This window comes from Myotis nattereri (assembly GCF_964212035.1).
Source record: "Myotis nattereri genome assembly, chromosome: X".
Lineage (NCBI taxonomy): Eukaryota > Metazoa > Chordata > Mammalia > Chiroptera > Vespertilionidae > Myotis > Myotis nattereri.
The window spans coordinates 148957406-148972486 of record NC_138078.1 but is presented as its reverse complement, the minus strand read 5'-3'; the positions used below and the strand labels follow the sequence as shown (position 1 = coordinate 148972486).

Sequence of the window (15081 nt, the reverse complement as noted above, 5' to 3'; positions counted from 1 at the left end):
TCGATAGCTAGGTTTCATTTGTTAATTTTATTATGGATTTCTAATGGGCATTTTTGTTCATAAGTTATTTTCTGTGTTTTGGGTTTATTTTCAAAGATGAATGTTGGAAGTAGAACTCCTGGGTCAAAGGGTATAAATATGTTTAAAGTAGAGCCTTAAATTATTTTTCAGCTGCTGCATGGCCCTGTAGAGAGCAGTGAACGGGGGGGGGGGGGGGGGCTTCTGCACTGACCATGCATTTCAGAAGTATGTCTCATGGGCATATGGAAGGAAAGAAAAGGGCTGTGTTGGAGTTAATCACTTTTCCTTGCCTGCCTGCTCTTCTGTGGGAATATTAATGGAGAGTCAAGTAGCCACCAAAGCGCAGACTTAGATTCCAAATAATCCCATTGGGTTGAATTCCAGGCAGTGCTCCAGCCGGTTTGGCTCAGTGGATAGAGGGCTGGCCTGTGGACTGAAGGGTCCAGGGTTTGATTCTGGTTATGGGCATATGCCCGGGTTGCGGGCTCAATTTCCAGTGGGGGGCGTGCAGGAGGCAATCAATTCTCTCTCATCATTGATGTTTCTCTCCCTCTCCCTTCCTCTCTGAAATTAATAAAAATATATTTTTTAAAAATAGAGTGAGAGTTTCACCCAAGGAAGGCATCTACTTTATGCATATTTATTTTGCCTGGCTTATAGTCACTGTTAAAATCAATCAGCCTGCTGTTAATCATTTTGATTGAGATTATAGTAGGAATAAGATCTGAAAACTGCCATCAAATGACTGTCCTCAAGGGTGCAAAGCAAGGTCTGATGCACATTTCATTTCTGCCAAAACTCATTTTGGGAGCTAAGGAAGAAAAGAATGCCTTTATAATGTCTATACTCTGAATAGAGAACTAGAAAATAAACAGCTTAATAGTATTGTACATCCAAATGTAAGACATCAAGACAGATCATGAAGTTACTCCAAGATTACACTGTACTTATTTATCATTTTACATAACGAAAAATTTTATTCTACTTTTTAAAATGTACCACTTACTGAAGATTAACATGTTGTCTTAAGGAGGGGTGCCTAGAAGCAGAACCTGAGACAGTATTTGAACCTACCTGATATATTGAGGGAGTGCTCTGAGGATAAACCAATAAGGGAGTGAGGACAAAAGGGTAGGGAAGAGGAAGGAGCTAAAGTAAGGATATGGTCTTAGCAAAGTCTAGCCTTCGCCTGTTTGGTTTGGAGGGCTGTAGAACAGCTATTGGGTGCTGGCTGTCCCTGGGAAGGAGACAGGCAGAGTATAACCTCCCTGGCAGGACTCCAGCGCTTAAGGAGAGGGACAGCTGTGAGCCATTAGCATCTACCAGGTAGTAGCTGGAAGATGGGTAGTATGTTTACTGGGTAGAAGAGACAGGTGGTGCACCACAGCGCCTATTACTCTTTTGTGTGTTTATTCTGTGCAGGACACTGTAGTAAGGCCTAGAGGTGTAAGAGATGAATGTCACACATAGTGCCTGATTTCAAGAAGTTTGTCATCCAGTGGCAGGGCTGACCATGTAAAGAATATTTATAGTGCAAGTCAGTTACTTTTTACACAGAGATTTGGGTAGAAAGTGAAAGAGTGAATGTGTGAGAGGGGCATCTAGGGAGCTTCATTGAGGAGAGCCCACAAATTGGTAGAACCAGATGGGGGGGGGGATGGGCTGGCCAGGATAAACAGGAAAGGAACTGTAGACAGAAGAGGCCCGTGCCAAGGTTGGCAAGTATGAAACAAGGTGATGTGTTCATGGAATCACATAGGGCAGAGCATGTGCAGAAGGCAGAAGAGCAACAACTGCTGAGGCATAACAGATTGGAGCCAGAATACTATAGGTCTGGAAAGTCATGCAGAGGAGGCTGGGCTTAGAAGAGGCAACATTCTAGCTGTTGAGCATCTTTGCCATCATTATTTTGAACTCTATGATAAATTTCTTTTTTTGAATCTTTTTATTGATTTCAGAGAGGAAGGGAGAGGGAGAGGGAGATAGAAACATCAATGATAAGACAGAATCATTGATTGGCTGCCTCCAGCACACCCCCCCCCCCACACTGGGGATCGAGCCCACAACCCAGGCATGTGCCTCAACCTGGAATTGAACTGTGACCTCCTGGCTCATAGGTTGATGTTCAAACACTGAGCCACACCCTCCGGGTTCTGATAAATTTCTTATCTCCATTTCATTTAGCTCTTCTTTTGGAGAATTCTCTTGTTCTTTCATTTGGGGCTTATTTTTTATCTCCCCATTTTGGATGCCTATTTGGGTTTTGAGTCTGTGTGTTAGGTAGATCTGCTATGAATCCAAGTCTCTAGTGCAGGACAATGTCAGATGCTGTTTGTGACTGGCTCTGAATACCCTGTGTGAAGCTAGAAGCAATCCACAGCTTGTGGCTCCCTCTTCTGGGGCTGGGTGCCTTTGGAAATGACCAAAATATACACCAGGGTCTGCTTTTCCTAGTCCAGGGCCCCAGATTAGATCAGGCAAAGACTCAAAGCCTCCAGAGACCCGCCTTTGCCTGCCCCTGCCCTCAGTCCCATTGACACTCAGTTTTGATTGGCCTCAAGCTATGGACCACAGGGTGGGGTGAGAGGTTTTCCAACAGGGTGGGGCAACTGCCTTTCCCACCCCAGGGAAAAACTGCCTGGATAGCAAAGGTTCACTGGAGAAAGATGTCCTCTGCAGTGTGAGGGAATGACTCAGCACAGGAAACTGGGGTGGTAGCCCTCAAGCTCCAATGCCAGAGGCCCCAAGTCTTCTTGGAAATGCAAATCAATGTTTTTCAATAAATTTGGGAATCTTTCAGCCATTATTTTTTCTGCTTTTTCTCCTTTCCTTCTGGTACTCCTGTTACATATATGTTGGTGCACTTAATGGTGTCCCACATTTCTGTGAAGCTTTATTTTCATCTTTTTCCTCTCTGTTCTTTTGCTTGCATAATCTATACTGATGTATTTCAAGTTCGCTAATTCTTCTGCCAGTTCAGATCTACTGTTGAACTCCTTTAGTGAAATTTTTATTGTAGTTATTTTACTTTTCAGTGTCAGTTACCATTTGGTTTCTTTAAAATACTTTCTATCTCTTTATTGATATTCCTTTAAAAATAAATATATTTTTATTATTGATTTCAGAGAGGAAGGGAGAGGGAGAGAGAGATAAAAAATCAATGAATGAGAGATAATCATTGATCGGCTGCCTCCTGCAGGCCTCACACTGAGGATTGAGCCCACAACCCAGGCATGTTCCCTGACCTAGAATTGAACCATGACCTCCTGATTCATAGGTCAATGCTCAACCACTGAGTCATACCAGCTGGGATGATATTCTTACCTTCCTTTATTCCTTTAATCATTTTTTTTAGTTCTCTGAACATATTTATATGATTAGTTTGAAGTCTTTGCCTGTTAAATCTGACATGTGTTTGCTCTCACAAGCATTTTCTGTCACTTGCTTTTTGGCTAGTGTATAAGGTCGGTGATGGCGAACCTATGACACGCGTGTCAGAGGTGACACGTGAACTCATTTTTTTGGTTAATTTTTCTTTGTTAAATGGTATTTAAATATATAAAATAAATATCAAAATATGTCTTTGTTTTACTATGGTTGCAAATATCAAAAAATTTCTATATGTGACACGGCACCAGAGTTAAGTTAGGGTTTTTCAAAATGCTGACACGCCAAGCTCAAAAGGTTTGCTACCACTGGTATAGGTCATACTTTCCTATTTTCATATCATATTTTTTGTTGGAAATTGGGCATTTTAGATAATATAATGTAGTAACTCTGGGTACTGGCACCACCACTCTGGGCTCTTTATTATTATTTCCTTCTTTACTTTAGTGACTATCTGGATTATTTTATTGAAGTCTATTTACTCCTCCCTTTTGCCCAGCAGTGTGAAGTCTTGTTGCTTTTTTTATATATATATATTTTATTGATTTTTTACAGAGAGGAAGGGAGAGAGAGAGGTAGAAACATCGATGAGATAGAAACACCAATCAGCCGCCTCCTGCACACCCCCCACTGGGGAAGCACCCGCAACCCAGGTACATGCCCTTGACCGGAATCGAACCCGGGACCCTTCAGTCAGCAGGCCAACGCTCGATCCACTGAGCCAAACCGGTTTCAGTGTTGTTGCTTTTTAAAAAATATATTTTATTGACTCTTTCACAGAGAGGAAGGGAGAGGGATAGAAAGCCAGAAACATCGATGAGAGAGAAACATCGATCAGCTGCCTCCTGCACACCCCCCACTGGGGATGTGCCCGCATCCAAGGCACATGCCCCTGACTGGAATCGAACCCGGGACCCCCGAGTCCGCAGGCAGACGCTCCATCCACTGAGCCAAACCGGTCAGGGCTTGTTGTTGCTTCTTAAGGGTACAGCCTTTGGTATGCTCACAGTTATCCTGGAATGATAGTATTTCTTGGCAGGGCTCTTTTTGTCTCTTTCCCTGACCACACCCAGCTATTAAGTTTTCACTAATTGCTGGCTGATTGCTCTGTTGTTTTTAATAATGCCCAGCGATATAAATTGCTCCACAAACTGATCCATTCAAATTAGGGCTCCTTTGAAGGGATAGTTCCCAAGATCAGTGTTTGAGATTGCTTCCGAACTCAGAATGGTTCCTTCCAGCTCTCTATTTCCCTGATTCTGTCTAGCATTGCTAGCCAACCTAGGCATGAACAACTTTTCCACACTCTGTTACAAATGAAGTAATTACCACTGGGGGAAGATTTGGAGCCCTCTATTCTATGACCTGCTTCTCCCACTAGGTAAAATCTCTGAGCCACAGCTCTATTACAAGGGGTGGGGACAATTATGTATTTCCCTCTGAGTGGCATCCCCAAAACTTCCTAAGTTTGCCTCTACTAATGTAGAACACTCATTCCACCATACCCAAGGCATAGCCTCCATCCCAGAAGTGGGGGCCACCTGGAAGAAGTGAGCCCTCACCTCTCTGCCACACTTTTCTGGAACGTAGCTTCAGCAATAGATAGCTGGGGACAGGATGAGAAATGCTGATGTCCTGTCCCTCCCAGGAAGAAAGCCTTGCAGCTGGGAGCTGGGGCAAAGGGAGCTCTGTGTTCTTAGATGTACCAGTCTGGTGTGACTGACATCTGTGCTGGGATGGAGGATAAAGGGAATGGGTCTAGGCCCAAATACTATAGACTCTTACTTTACTTACTGAGTTTTAGTAGGTTTCCTTTGACAAATGCTTCTTCATTTGCTGTATGAGCTTAGATTTTAAATTGGTGGGTTTTTGTTTCTTTTTAACATAATTTTCACCGGTTTCACTGAGGGGTGGGTCCATGTAGCTCTTCACATTGTCATGCCAATTGTCCCTTGTGGAATCATGATTGGCCCTAGTAGCATTTTGTATACTGTGGCACATAATGGAATGTCAGTTACTGACTGTACATACACTGTCTTTTCTAGTTTATATTTTGAGCACTTCCTTTGTGACTTGACATATCTGTGTCCTCTTTTTTTTCTACATTCTAGTGCTGGAGTGTTTCTAGAAAGATGGGGCCACTTTTTTATCTGCCATTGGCTACACACACAAGGAAAGACACTTGTCCCAATTAGTCAAAAGCATTATGTATTTTGACAAATAGGAGCTTTCTATAGCATTCCTTGCAGTACATGTGTAGATGTAATTTTAAATTTGGCTAGTTGTTTTGGGATGGAGACAGAGATAAAGTGAGAAAGAGGGAGAAAAGGCAGGCAGAAGAGCAGTGTGGTTGTGCTCTTCAAGATGGGACATACTTCCCTTGTTCATTCTTCAGCCGGTCATGTCTCATGCCTTTCAACCTTGGCTTTTGACAATTCTGCCTTTGCTACTGCCTTTTCCTTTTCTGCTCCTCCTGGCTTGTGAGGGCCTCATGCCTGCCCCCTCTGTTTGGAGGGACATTGGTCATGTGACCACATCTGAAACTCCAGCCAATCCTATGCTATTCATCCTCTGCTGCATGGACTTCCTCCTAAGGCTAATATCTGTCCTCACCCAGGCTTTGGCACACACTATATTAGAGAATTTGGTGGTATTCTTCTCTCATCACTCTAGATCAGCTTTTCTCAACCTTCCTAATGCCGCGACGCTTTCATACAGTTCCTCATGTTATGGTGACCCCCAACCATAAAATTATTTCCGTTGCTACTTTATAACTGTAATGTTGCTACTGTGATGAATCGTCATGTAAATATCTGATATGCAGGATGTATTTTCATTGTTACAAATGGAACATAATTAAAGCATAGTGATTCATCACAAAAACAATATGTAATTATATGTTTTCCGATGGTCTTAGGCGACCCCTGTGAAAGGGTCGTTCGACCCCCAAAGGGGTCGCGACCCACAGGTTGAGAACCGCTGCTCTGGATCATTTGAGAATATTCTTGACAAAAATCATTTGATTTGTATGATTGGCCTGCTGCTGCTTCTTGGGATCTGGAGGAAAGTGTTGATTGTCTTCTGGGGGGTGTGCGTGTACTGTTTCATTCAGTGTTGTTCTCTTTCCCAGGATGCTACAAAATGAAGCGTCATAGAACTTTCAGCACCAGTGACAGTTCAGATGGCAGTGAGTAATCCAGCCAACGGCTGGTAACCCCTGTATCTATATTCCTTAAGGATTGCTTCTTTGACTTGAGGACCGCCTGTTTCATCTTTCTTCAGTGGTTAAAAAATAATGTTTTTAGGAAAGAAAGCTTGGGGTACCATTTTTTTTAATTTAAATTTCATTAGAAATTGGTAAGTTAGGTGGGAAAATTGGTTTTGTATGGCATATAGCATTTGTTTTTCACTTTTCACTAACCTAAAGAAATGCCAAATCAAATAATGATTTAACAGTGCTTTTTTAGAAAGGAAGAAAAGTATAAGAGCATAAATTATAGGCCCTACAATTCTAATTACAGCTCAGGTACTAAATGTTTGACTGGATGAGTCATCAATTGTAAAAGGCAACAACCTTATTAACAATAGCATTTGGGGAAGTGCTGAAGGATATATACATTACTTGTTCTACATTTTTAGTTTTACCAGTTGCTTTTGCAGATATTTTTTCTCCAGGTGGAACATGAATCATGTTATCCCAAAATGTTATAAGGTATGATTATATCAAATCAAATCTCCTCAGCATTATTATTGCTGAAGCTTTTGCACACTGGGAGGTCACCTATAAATGTCATTAAACTCCATTATGAGGCTTTTTTGGTTGTAATTTAACTTTCTTCAGTGTTATGTACGAGATTACTATGTTCTTCTCCATCATATCTTTCATATTCTCTTGGATGGCATTTAGTTATATTAGCAGGTAATAAGTCTCTGTATTTTTTCTAATTATCTTTTGCAGGTCCTTCTACTTCTTTTACTGTCTCAAGGTATAGGAACAAGTCAAAAATTCCAAATGTGCACAAGAAATCTGCTGAGGTGAGATCAGATATTCAATTTTTAGACTTAAAAAATAGCTGCCTTCTGTCTACATATCTACAATACCCAGGTCTTGGAGATGAAAGGAGTAAACTATGTGCCAGTGGAAGGCTTGTTTCTGATGAGTTTTTGTTTTGTTTTTCAAAAAAGATTCAATTCTCTTTTATCCTTTGGGAAAACAGTAATCACACTGTGATTTCATTTTGGCAATTACACTTAAATGCCTGGCTTTAGAATATAAAGCCTCCCCTTAGCCAAGAAGTCAAAGGGAGCTAGACTTAGGGAATTGGGAAGGACCCAAAGATCTGGCCTATCATTGTAAAAAGCTAAGTTGGTAGATGGGAGGCAGTGCAGGAAGGGATAGATGAGGAAGTTGTGGATGGAGAAGGGAATAACTGACCAGGTTGGAGATCTGGCCTGTGGTGGGTCCTTACAGCCTTCAGAACACTGACAGCCCAAGAAGAATGTGTTACTCCTCGTGAGATTGGTCATGTTCTGCCTCAAGGGCAGGAAAGTGCCAGAGCTGTACTTGGTAATGGTTTAGTGGATCCTGTAGACTTTTTCTCTGTGAAAATTAAATGAGAAATTGGCCTGCATATTTCACTTCTATGACTAGACTTCCTTGGCTGCAAAGGAAAAGAGGGTGTGTTAGTTAACTACTGCTGCATTACAAATTAGCACAAAACTAGTGGCTTAAAGCAGTACACATGTTATTATCTCAGTTTCTGTGGGTCAGGAGTCTGGGCACAGTGTGCCTACGTTCTCTTTTTAAGATCTTTCAAGGCTGTAGCCAGTGTGCTGGCTGGGCTGTGTTCTCATCTGGAGGTTTGACTAGGGAAGAATTTGCTTCTAAGCTCTCTCAGATTGTTTGGAGAATTAATCTCCTTGTAGCTGGAGGGCTGAGGTCTCTGGATTATTTTGCTGGCTTTTGGCAGAGGACTACCCTCCACTCCTGGATGCTGCTTATAGTTCCTTGCCATGTGGCCTTCTCCATAGATCCTCTCAAAACATGGCAGCTTACTTTTTCAAAGCCAGCAAGGGGAAAGTGTTTTTACTCCCGTCTGCTAGGACTGAGTCTTACGTAACATAACATGATCATGGGAGTGATATCCCATCCCATTTGCTACATTCTATTGATTAGAAGCAAGTCACAGGTTCTACCTGCCCCCATATGGGGGAGTGGGGAACATTGCTTTAGGGTATAAGCCAGAGTGAGCATCTCTCTCTCCCTTTCTCAGAGGTCACTTTCCATTTTCATCTTTTGCCAGGGATCTTTCTAGGCTCAGTAGAATATCAGAGTATGTTTATATGTGTCTGTGTCATACAGAAAAACTTAGGAAAAAATGCACATTAACAGGAGCAGAATAAATTCCCTATCTCTCCAAAGGAGGCCTTGACTACAGAATGGTGACAAAGAAACCTTGCTACTTTCCTACTGAGGACAGCCAGTCCTAGAACATAGAGTGGCTCAAGAGCTTTGGTTCTTAAGACCTGTTGCTTCTAGGTCAGTGAGAATAAGTGTTTTGTTGCAAGGCATAAGGGGAATTGAGCGCCTGAGAGCAAATTTTTTCATTTATATTTTACATGCTGTTATAAAACAGAGAACCAGATATTATAGAACAATATAGAAACTTTACCACCATTTAGGTTCATTTACACCCCCTACCTTTATTATATAATTTTTTAAAATATTTTTTGTACATACACTGAGAATTACATTCAACATTGTTGGAATATTTGCTTCAACCATCAAAAATTATTTATAAAACTCAAGAAGAGGATAGTCTATTATTTTATTCCTGATTTTCCAACTTTCCTTTTGTTCATTTACCTTCTGTTTGAAGAATTTCTTTTAGCCACTCTTTTAGGGTAAGTCTTCTAGTGATAAATTCTTTTAATTTTCTTTCTTTCTTTTTTTTTTTTTTTTTGAGAATGTCTAGGTTTCACCTATGTTTCTGAAGGATATTTTTACTGATATAGAATTCTGCTTCGACAACACTTTTCTTTCAGCATTTGAGAAGTCTGCTGTCATTCAAATAGTTGCTCCCTTCCGGGTAATCAGTCATGTCTTTTCCAGTTACTTTCAAGATTTGTCTTTGTCTTTTGTTTTGCAAAGTTAGACTGTTGTGTTCTCGGGCGTAGATTTGTTTTGGTTTATCCTGTTCGGTGTTTGATCAGCTTCTTAAGTCTAGGTTTATATCTTATGTAAAGTTTGTGAAATTTTCAGCCATTATTTCTTCAACTATTCTTTTCAGTTCCACCTTCTTTCTCCTCCTTTTCTTGGGACTTCAATTTCATGAATGTTATCTCTTTTGTTATTTTCCCACAGGTCCCTCAGACTCTTCAGGGTTTTTTTCAGTGTATATTGTTTCTGTTGATCAGATTGCATAATTTTTCTTATTCCCTTATTCTTTGTTCTGTTAATTCCATTCTTCTATTGAGCCTGTCCCCAGAGTTTGAGTTATTAAATTATTCCATTTCAAATTTTTCATTTGGTTAGTCTTTATATACTCTATATCTTTGCTGAAACTTTCAATTTATTCATTTCACAAAAGTGTTTGTAATTTCTCACTGAAGCATTTTTATGATGGATGCTTTAACAATTCTTGTCAGACAATTCTAACATCTGTGTCATCTTGCTGTTAGTGTCTATTGTCTCTTCTCATTCCCAGTTCTTAGTTTGATGAGTGGCTTTCCATTGTATCCTGGACTCTTTTGGAATTATGTTATCCGACACTAAGTCTTATTTAAACCTGTTTTATCAGGCCTCCATAATAACCAGGCCGGTGGGGAAGAGGGGTGCTGACTTTTATCACCAGTTGCAGAATTCCTAGGCTGTTAGCCTAGTTCTGTTATCTCTCTGGGAAAGGAGGAGGGTTATTCTTAACTTTCCTTACTCCTTGTTGCCTACCTGATAGCAGGGGGGTGGTGGTGGTAAGGGTACCACATTACTGATGGGCTATAGTGACAGTCTCTGCTGATATCACATTGAGGAGGAGGGGCACCTTGTGATTACTGGGTGGGAGTGCACGTCAAGGCCTCTCAGGTAATGTCCATGGACACCCCAACAATCTCCTTTTTGAATAAAACATTTTAAACATCTTTTTTAAATATAATTCTCACACCATACAATTTATCCATTTAAAGTGTATAATTCAGTAGGTTTTAGTACAGCCGTGGGCAAACTACGGCCCGCGGGCCAGATCCGGCCCGTTTGAAATGAATAAAACTAAAAAAAAGACCGTACCCTTTTATGTAATGATGTTTACTTTGAATTTATATTAGTTCACACAAACACTCCATCCATGCTTTTGTTCCGGCCCTCCGGTCCAGTTTAAGAACCCATTGTAGCCCTCGAGTCAAAAAGTTTGCCCACCCCTGTTTTAGTATATTCACAGAGTTACGTAACCATTGCCACAATCCAAGTTTAGAACCTTATCATCATCCCAGAAAGAAACCCTTACCTATTAGTAGTGATTCCCCAACGCCTACTCCCAGCCCCTGCCAGCCACTAATCTAATTTCTGTCTATGGATTTGCCTATTCTAGATATTTGATATAAATGGAAGCATAATATATAGCCTTTTGTGTCTGGCTTCTTTCATTCTGGATAACCTTTTGGGGTTTCATGCATGTTTTAGCATGTATCAGTACTTCATCTTTTTATTACTGAATGATAGTCCATTGTATAGATATATCACATTTTATTTATTCATTAGTTGATGAACAATTGGATTATCTCCATTTTTAGACTGTTAAGAATAACACTGCCATGAACATTCATGTACAAATTTTTCTGTGGACATTATGTTTTCAGTTGTCTTGAGTAACACCAGGTGTGGAATATAGTAATGGGCTATATGGTAAATTTATTTAACCAAATGAGGGAATGCCAGATTTTTGCCCAAATAGGTTTCATCAGTTTACACTCCAGTCAGCAGTGTATGCGGGTACCAGAGACTTTGAATTCCTCTAGTGACCTTGGCTTTGAGCCTTCCCTTTGTGCTTGTCCTCAGAGAGATTACCTTTTGCAGCTCTCCTAGCTGTAAACCACTATTACACTGGAGGCATTAGCATGGTGGTGTAGGGCATGGGGGAGGGATGGTGTTCTTTGTCTTTGGATGGCACAGTGGTCCGGAGTCTGGGGGTGAGATGGGGGAGGTGGACTTAAGGGGTAGGGCTTTTTGGATCCCACCTCATTTCCCCCTGTCTACCTGCAGCAGGTATCCTCTGGTCTTCTCAGTCTATGTCCTTGAGGTTCTTCCTCCTGTAAATGAAGGCTTGGCTTCTCCCTTAGATCACACAGGGAGGCTGAGTCTGGGTGCTTTTCCTTTCCCCCCAGTGTAAGGCGCACCGCCCGCCTCTCCGGGTGGTGCGGGAGGAGGAGTCTGGCCGCTGGGCTGCCGTAGGGCTTGGCCTCCCCGGACCCGAGTGTCCGGACCCGCTGCGTGGTGGCCGGCGGCGGGCCGAGGGGTGGGGCCGGGCGGCGACCGACCACGGGGGAGGTCATGGGAGCGGAAGGCCTCACCGCCTGGCTCTTTCCTCCCTTCCCCCGTGGTCGGCTCCCTGCTTGCCCGCGCTGGGGCCGGGGGTCCATGCGGCCCTTGGGGCCCGGTCGGAGGGACCGGGGCCTGCGTGGGCCGACCGCCGGGCCCCATGGGGGCGGCGGCATTGGCTCCCCGGCCCACGGCGGGAGCCCGGCGCGGGCTACCACCCGCCCACTGCCCCCCAGACCGGGCCGGTGCAGCAGCGGCGGCAGCGGAGTGAGGAGCGTGCCCTAGCTCGGGGAGGCCGCCATGCTGCGGTGCACCGGCCCCATGGGCCGGGCCTGCTCCGGGCGGATGCCGCTCCTCCGGGGCTGGGCCGCTCCACCGGCCGCACCCCGTTTGCTGGGCCTGTGCCGCCCAGACGCGCTGGAGTCCCGGTCTGCCTGCGGGCCAGCTGCGGGTGCTGTGCGGGAGGGCCATCCTGCCTTGTGCCGAGTTCGAGCGGCAGCAGCAGGAGCCGGACAGGGACTGCGCCCTCCATCTTGCCTTGGGTCCTCCATCTTGGGACAGAGCCACGTGCGCCCTCCATCTTGCCTTAGGTCCTCCATTTTGGGACGGTGCCATGTGCTTCCTCAAGGGAAGAAGCCGCTGCTAGCCAGGATTTCTCTGGACTGACCAATAATAATCAAGGGAAGTGCACGCCATCACTATGACCACATCCTGTACCAACTAGCGCCTGGCCAATCGGCGGGGCCCACAGTCCCCTCTCCTGCCCTCACTCCACCCCCCTTTAAAACCCCCGGTCCCATCAGGCCTCTCTCTCTCTCCCGGCCACTGGAGCTTACCTTTGCATCGGTGAGTGTGTCAGGGGAGCCAAACCTGGGTTTGAACTAAATGACTTTGCTTTTGCATCGGACTGACTGGCTCCCTGGAGGTCTTGGGAACTTTGAAATCTGGGCACAACACCAGCACTAATGAAATGATACCAGTGCCCTCACTTGATGAAGCCTTTTGTTCAGTAAAGGAGCCGGGGGCCTTGACAACACCACTAGGGGAGCGTTTCTCCAGGTTTACCCCCATCTTCCCTAGGAGAGCTGGGTTGGGTGTCTAAAGAAGCTTACAAGAGGGTGGAAAACTCCTATGGGTACAGCCCCCAGGAATGTTGACTCTCACAGTAGTCCTCATGTGGCCCCAGCAATTCATCACAATTTCTAGTTTAATGTTCCTACTGTGGCTTCTGCCCTAGGTAAACAAATGCTCCTACCCTTTGTCACCCTGTAGACATGCCTGTCTCTGAGTTGGCCATTTGTCCTATGACTCCTCTCTCTAATAGGTTCAACAACAAAAAATTAATTTGATGCCTGCCCTGCCTTCTTTTTCCTATAAGGATGGGTTTCTTCTTTCTGACCCTCTACAGGTCCAAGATGAAACCTTGTCTATTTACTGGGTGTTAGTGATTGAAATGAAATATAAATGATTTTTTTCTGAGCCACAATTGGCTGCATTAATACATACATATTGTCTTTGATGTTTAGTGCTTTGGTGAGATTCCTGTACATGCCTTTCTCTGATTTCTCCTTTAGAGAAGAGTTTCCTAGGGGTGTGTGAATCCCATGTAGAGTTCAGGAGCTTTAGTACCTTCTAAAAATTGTATGCAGACTTTTAAGGGTATGTTTTTATCTGTAATTTTTTTTCAGGCTACTAGTCTTCATTTGATTCTCAAAAGGGCTCATGCTGCCTGGCTGGTGTGGCTCAATGGTTGAGCATTGACCCATGAACCAGCAGGTCATGGTTCAATTCCTGGTCAGGGCACATGCCCGGGTTGTGGGCTCGATCCCAGTAGGGGGTGTGCAGGAGGCAGTTGATCAATGTTTCTCTCTCATCAATGTTTCTCTCTCCCTCTCCCTTCCTCTCTCTCTAAAAAAATCATTAAAAACATATTTTTAAAAAGGGATCCATGCTATTAAAGATGTTTTTTAAAAGCTAGTTGCCCTAAAAAAGCACATAGTACTATATGCCAATTTGAATTTATTAAGAAGTCTTCCATTCTTTCTCAAAGCCAGGATATTTTCACCTATTAGTCTTACTGGTCTATAAAACATATGAACCTATCTTCAAGCATTGGCTGCATATCAGCTATAAGCTCAGAGTCTCACTTCTTATGTCCCAAACTTTCATAGCAGCAGAGTGAAAGCTCATATATTTTAACTCAGCAGAAAGCACTGCAATACCCTCAAATAGAGCCTGTTTACATGACTCTGTTTTTCTAACAAGCTTGATTATTTTATTTTCTGGCCTCCAGAAGATAAAAAGCACTAAGCTTGCAAACGCACACTTATTGCACAAGGGACATTGATGGGAAAGAAACTTGCAAAGCAAACCACATATGTCATCTCTTATGTGAAGCCTGCCCAGATCTCCAAGTCAAACTCAATTACGCCCTTTCCTCCATTACCAGGATGCATACAACTCTGATTGGTATGGGGTAGGAGGAATAATCCAACCTAACTAAGCGATCCCAAAGCACATTGCTTCATGGCAATTGATGTTCCAGTTAATGTCAGCCCATAGCTATCAAAAATGTCCCATTTATTTTTTATAAGAAACTTGAGAATTCAACCATTTGAAAACTATTTCCATGAAAAATATTTGCATAATTTTTAAAGTTTTAAACTTAGAAATTACATATGCTTTGCTTCATTGGAAAATCAATGTGTGACATAACGTCTTGACAATACTGGGTTCCTTTGTTACCCTATAAGAATAAGCTTGTATTCTTTTCTAGGTTTTCTCAGCTCTGAGTGATTGATTCTTCTAGATAACCTGAAAATTTTGCCTTAAGGTTGTATAATTCTAAGAAAATCGCTTAAAGTTAACTCTCTTTAGTTAAATATAGTTACCGTGTTTGCAACTGTTTTGTTTCTTTGTGCTTTGGGGATGACACATCTGTTTGTGGTCAATTATGTATAGTTTCAGATTTAAGTGGCTATGAACCAAAACTGATCAATCTCTTTCTGATTCGTTCACAAGGACCAGACAGTGTTCCCCTTTGTGTCATACAGGAAGTAAATGTTTGGCTTTTCCTCTAAAAAAAAGTCACAGAAATGTTCAGACTAGCTGTGCTTTAAGAAACTGCCCACTGAGAGATGTTA

The 15081-nt window shown here is 42.9% G+C and overlaps 1 protein-coding gene across 1 annotated transcript in view; it reads left to right on the top strand.

Moving 5' to 3' along the window:
- Window positions 1–6549: 6549 nt before the first annotated feature.
- Window positions 6550–15081, top strand: part of JADE3 (jade family PHD finger 3) — a gene marked incomplete at its 5' end in the record, with an annotated part of 46069 nt that continues 37537 nt past the window's right edge. The window contains 2 exons of the mRNA XM_081081957.1: window positions 6550–6595; window positions 7367–7443. Coding sequence (XP_080938083.1) covers window positions 6550–6595; window positions 7367–7443 — 123 coding nt within the window. The remainder of the gene's footprint in view (window positions 6596–7366; window positions 7444–15081) is intronic.